The following is a 5766-nucleotide window of genomic DNA, read 5'->3' on the forward strand; positions in this document are numbered from 1 at the left end:
AAATCTGTACTCTGAATTTAATGTAAAATAACATTTACACTGTGGGTTAGCACCAGCATCAAGCACATCCAAACACGTGAACTTATATATGACTAATCAACTGATAAGTGCAGCAAAAGTGTGCAGTCATGCCACCATTTACCCCACACCGAGACATCCTAACCATAACGGTAATGTCTCCTCGTTATCAAAAAAGAAAAAAGATGGTAACCTGACTGTGTCGTTCTAGCTAAGTCAGGCATAACATTCACATTATCAGGTTGTTTGTTTCACAGGAAGCATTGGAACGGGAAACAGACGATGTATGGGCACGGACATGCCTTGAATTTACTGATTACTATAGCGCCACAAATGCCTCAGTAACTCACGCATATGGTCATGTACGTAGTTGCTCTGGTAAGCAATTGATACCACTGAAGCCACCATTAATGGTAATATGCATTAGCAGTTTCGCACTACTTAAGCGCCAGTCATTTATAACCACCATCCCCCAGTCACCTACTTGCGTCGGCCCTGCTGCCTTTTTTTACCTTGGCTATCGAACATTAAGACCCCGAACACCACTACCTGTTGATAAATCATCATGAGAGAGAGAGAGAGAGAGAGAAACACATGCATAGTAAATTGCAATAGTGCTCACAGCCACAACAATTTGCAATGGACTCGTATCAACAGGAAGCTGCACATTGATCTGATCGCATTTTCTTTGTTCTTGTTCAATGTTGCAGCTCTGTCTCCATACCCAAGAACGGCCCCGTCTGGATTCCACAAGTCCAAGTTATTTCACATCAGCACATACGGCCGTTGCTGCCATCTCCGTACCTATTTGACTCGTCTAAGCCCATTATCTAAGGTGAGTAGGCTCAACCGAACCCACCAAGTCCAATGACGTCCACATGCCTTAGAACCGATCCTCAAGAAAATCGAACCGAGCTTTCCCCTTTTATTTCTCTCCATCTCTTTTTCTTTCTCTAGAGAGGTAAGTGTAACGGACTCAATTATTGCATTTATCAGGAGGTGGGAGACGAAATTCGAAGATAGTTATTCCACAAAAGGGCAAAACAGAGCGACTGGATCCCACGGACCCTATCCGTCGATGGTAAGAGTCAAAATTATGAAAAAAAATGATGCTAGGGAGGCACTAAACGACAAGCAGACCGCCTCCCAACCACGAGCTACAAGCCAAAGCCATACTCAAAAAGGACGCAAAACAATAAACAAATAAATAAAAAAACAGGAGACGACAAGAGAGGTGACGTTATCCCGATCGACTTCCCTCCTTTCTCAAGGAAGCGCACTACAAGGCCCACTCATCAACACTGCTGTGTTGCCTATCATGATTTTTATTATCGATATATTTTGAGGGGCGCTAAAAAACTCAAATAACAAATATGTAAACTAGGAATAGAGCGTAGCTGCTTGATTAATAGCTACTTACGCACCTACTTAATAGTGTTCACCATCCACCAAGCGTGTTGATTAACTGTCACGCGCAAAAAAAAGTCAAAAAAATGTTAAACAATGCTAAAACACCAAAAAAAAGGCTTTTGCGGTGCTAAAACTGAAATCTTTTTACTTCAAGTGCGCATCATTTAAAACCTTAGCGCCACTCCAAGTGTGTCACTGAAGTTTTTTTTTTTTTTGGCGTTTTAGGCTGTTTCAGACTTCTTTTTCATTTTTGAGTGCTGACCACCCATCAACCATTAAGCTGCTGTTAAGCAGCTATGTATTAAGCAGAGTAGCTCTACTATGTAAACGAGTACGGGAACAAACCAAAAAAATAAAAAATAAAAAATAAAAAACTCCGTCCGTCCATATCTCTAAACTCTAAACCAGTTCCTTTCAGTTTGCCATGAAGAAAATAGAACCTAGAAATATAAAAAGTGAACCAATTGTCAACCTTAACGAGTGACTAAAGTTCCAAAAGCGAGCGTACAGTAAAAGGGAGGCGGAACGGAAAGACGGAGATGAAAAGAAGAAAGATGTGCTCTTAGTTCCGGGGAAAGGAGATTTTCAGGAATTCATTTCTCTGCCAAAATCTGCGGCAATTCTTCTCAGTTCTTACCCACCCTTTTCTTGCGCTGAATAACAATAACCCACCGAGAGAGAGAGAGAAGTGCATCTTCCTTAAATAACAGATTATGTACATGATCCCCGCCCTATAAGAAAAGGAAAAGAAGAAAACAAATAACTGCCCTACTGTGGCGTGTGCTACAGAAAGAGAGAGAAAGGGAGAGGTTTACCCCCATCCACACTCCCGATGATTGAGATGCAGATCAGATAGAAACTTTTTGTTCAAGAAGATGAGATGATTATTTTCCCTTTCTGACTTTTCATCCATAGGCGTCGTCAATGCATCTCCAAAGCTGCAAGTCCGATTCTCAATTATACCTTCTCCTTCCACACAAGAAATTACTAGCCATCGAGAAAACAAACACTCAGCTGACATCCCAAGACTTCCCGGAAGATTTTCCGGCACCGCTATGAGTCCCGCCACCACCACCACCAAAGGAGGTGGCTGCTGCCATATCCATACCACCACCGCCACCACTTATCGAAGTAATGAGTGCGGATAGACCACCCGGAGAGGCACCACCCATTCCGAGTCCAAGGAAATCAAGAGTCGTCGGTTTCGGAATCGTTTCTGGCGATCCGAAAATGGAGCTACCCATTAATTCCGGCATACCCACATCCTCATTGTGGCTGGTATAGCTCAATGAAGGAATCGGCACCAAGCCGAGTCCCAAACCCGCTGCCGGACGAGGCTGATGCAAACGATTGACCCACTCATCCTGCTGCAGCGCAGACGAAGAAGACGGTGATGACAGACCGAATCCACGGAACAGCGAACCATTGCTTGAGGTTGCACCCATCTGAGCTGCTTTCTGTAACAATGCCGTAGCGGACATATGAGGTGGTCGAGGGATGAAATGGTGATGGTTCTGAGATTGAGCCAGAGGCGAGAACAATGCCGTCACCCCGGCAGGTGTCGACGGCCCGACTGGCGAGGTGGCGGACGAGAGGCAGAGAGCGACTTGCGGAGCGAGGGAAGAAGACGATGAGGTCGAGGTCGAGCACCCAGATGCGGCACGATCTCCGCCCGTCATGGCGCCAATTAGGTCTGTGAAACTCGGGGTCTGCGTCTGTACACTGACCGAGCCCATGAGTGTAGCGAAGATGCTGGTGCTGCACCCGCCATTGTTGTTCACAACAGGCTCTATGAACCCACCTGAATATCCAGTCTCTAGAAAAGAACAAAAGAAAAAGGAGGGAATTCATCCTCGAGATTCATATTGTGAATGCTTTCAACTAATTAGTAAACAAATAAAAGCGGCTTTCTCCAAGAACAACAACAAAGAAGAGAATTTAAAAAGGCAAACGAAAAGTCCAGTGGAAAAGGATAGTTAGAAACCAGAGAACAGCAGGCTAAGAAGAGCGACTCTTGAAAGTTTTCAAGTTTTTCATGTGAACCATTTAGAGTTTAGAGTCTTTAGACTTTGGGCCCATCCATCCGAAAGAATATTTTTAATCTTTTTTCGGTGGAGTTTAAAAAAAAACATTTGTTTAATAAAATGGATCCATAAAACAAAATAAAGTGTGTGTGTGTGTGAGAGAGAGAGAGGGAAAGAGGCGCGGCGGCGATGCCTAACTTGAGCGATGAATTCTCCCGATATACCAACAGTCCTCTTCGATAGTTAACAAACATATCAGACAAACTCCAATTTATTGGCAGCATCAACGAACAACAGCAATGCAACAAAAGGGTTTGGGTGGTGATTTTGGATTATCCGTGCATATGTTTTTATCCTCATTCTCACCTTGTTGTGTAGCGAGAGGGGGAGCCCCCGGAGGAGTGGGAGGTTCTGCGAGGAAGGGCGGATTGCTAGAATCGACAGGTTGGGCAGCAGCAGCATCCTCCGTCTTCGAATTGGGATTGTATGTATCCGACGACGAGGAGTTCGCTGGGCCGGAGGGAGCGGCCGCGCCCCTTTCCACCACAGCGTGTGCCTTGGCGCTCTCTTCCGCCAACGCGTCGCAGAACGCTCGGTGGGTGATAAAGCTATCCCTCCTATACAAAACACAGAAATAAAGAAACCTACCATCAGAATCCTTTCCCCAAAATGGAAGAAGCGCCCGCTCGCAAGAAGAAACCCTTGGACCTCGAGAACAAGGTGCCGCAGTCGCAGCGGTACTCGCGAGTGCCGCACGTCTTGGAATGAGCCTTCCAATCGGATTGGACGGCGTATTTCTTGGAGCACTTGTCGCACTTCCACTTCTTCTCCCCATGTTTCCGGCAGAAATGCTTCTTAATCCCCGTAAGATCCCCCAACGCCCTCGCCGGATCGTGGTGGACGCACGTCGCCTCCGGGCACACGTAAACGCGCTTCTTCACCTCTTTGCTCGTCCTTTGCCGCAGCTTCCACGGCAAATTGTGCCCTCTCCGGTGTAGCTGAAGGTTCTGGTCTCTCTGGAACCCCTTGTTGCAGATCTCGCACATGAATCGGTTCGTCGCCATCAGACTCTTCGGCGACAGAGCGATCACCTGCGCGTCCGGATCTGAAAAAAAAAGGATGAAGAAACACTCCAAAATCAGTGGGAAAAATGAAAGGCAAGAGAAAAAGGTGCTTGCGGATTCGATTTCTTCTCCTCCCTACCTGGCATTCCGGGCAGATTTCTCTTACGTTTCGGCGCCGGAGCACCAGCAGCAGCCACGGCGGGCGCCTCCTGATTCTGGTTGTGGTTGCCGCTTGACGCGATGCTCGCCTCGCCGGACGCCGACGTCAAGTTGGACACTGTCATGGCCGAAGAAGTCTCCAATTCCTCCGCGGCCTCCACCAACATCAGTATTCTCCAGCCGGAGAAGTGCTAACCAAACGTCACTCTTCTCACCTCAGCTGCTACATAACCAACTCGGCACCACCGTCGCCGGAGAAGTGTTTCGCTTCCTTTCCGACGCGCCCGGCCTAAAACGCAAACCCCACCTACCAGTTCGAGCCCGGGAGTCAATGCTCAACCTACCCATCTCACCATTTGCGGTAGCCGTAGACCAAGGGATCAACTTCTTCTAAGCATTCGGGGCTCTAGAATTGAAGCTCAGGAGCAAAACCTTCGCCGGTATTCGCCGGAAAATAATTCCGGCGTTGAGACTATGGACCCGGGCGTGTCGTCCGAGGCGGCTTGCTCGCTACGCTTCCGGTCTCTCATAGACTAGGGCTCGGAAAGGGCCACTCCTTTTCCTGTTGAAATAAATAAACACGAAAATAATTCACTCAAAATTTTGAAGGCAAGACAAGAGTCGCAAGACGACACACCTCACTCCTGACTGATGACCACAGCTGGTAACCATGGTCAGGTCTTAACTCATATTAAGCCGACCCACCCTCTTGACTCTAGCGATACCGAGAGACAAAATTTAAATGATATTTATTAATTAAACAGCCTTTACTCAGGTAGAGACAGATCATTACCGTCCACGTGGAAATCTACTGAGGCTCCCGCTCGACGCATGCGTCATCTGTCGTGTAGTGGAGTTATCATATTAAATATTTTATTTTTTATAGATGGAAGAGAGAGAGAGAGAGAGACTGAGCGAGTTAATAAAATTTGAAGTGAAAATGAAATAAGAATAAAATGGCAGGAATTGCTGTCCTTGATTGGATGGTGATCTGGATTCACAGGATCAGCTCCGGCAGCTAACAACACTGGACTAAGTTCATTCTAACACAAGATGAGGTTCAACATGGAGCCCTCTGCATGTGTGACATT

The 5766-nt window shown here is 46.7% G+C and overlaps 1 protein-coding gene across 1 annotated transcript; it reads right to left on the bottom strand.

Annotated features, from left to right (window-relative positions):
* Positions 1–2107: 2107 nt before the first annotated feature.
* On the bottom strand, positions 2108–5232 carry LOC149834936 (zinc finger protein GAI-ASSOCIATED FACTOR 1-like). Its single transcript, XM_090010338.1, has 4 exons — positions 4656–5232; positions 4161–4557; positions 3819–4069; positions 2108–3244 (listed from the first exon to the last, which is right to left on the bottom strand). The coding sequence occupies exons 1-4, from the start codon at positions 4840–4842 to the stop codon at positions 2439–2441; spliced, it is 1641 nt and encodes a 546-aa protein (XP_089866464.1). The 5' UTR covers positions 4843–5232; the 3' UTR covers positions 2108–2438.
* Positions 5233–5766: the final 534 nt, after the last annotated feature.

The sequence above is a fragment of the Nuphar pumila genome, chromosome 6 (assembly GCF_984573655.1).
Source record: "Nuphar pumila chromosome 6, dmNupPumi1.hap1.1, whole genome shotgun sequence".
NCBI classification, from domain to species: Eukaryota; Viridiplantae; Streptophyta; class Magnoliopsida; order Nymphaeales; family Nymphaeaceae; genus Nuphar; species Nuphar pumila.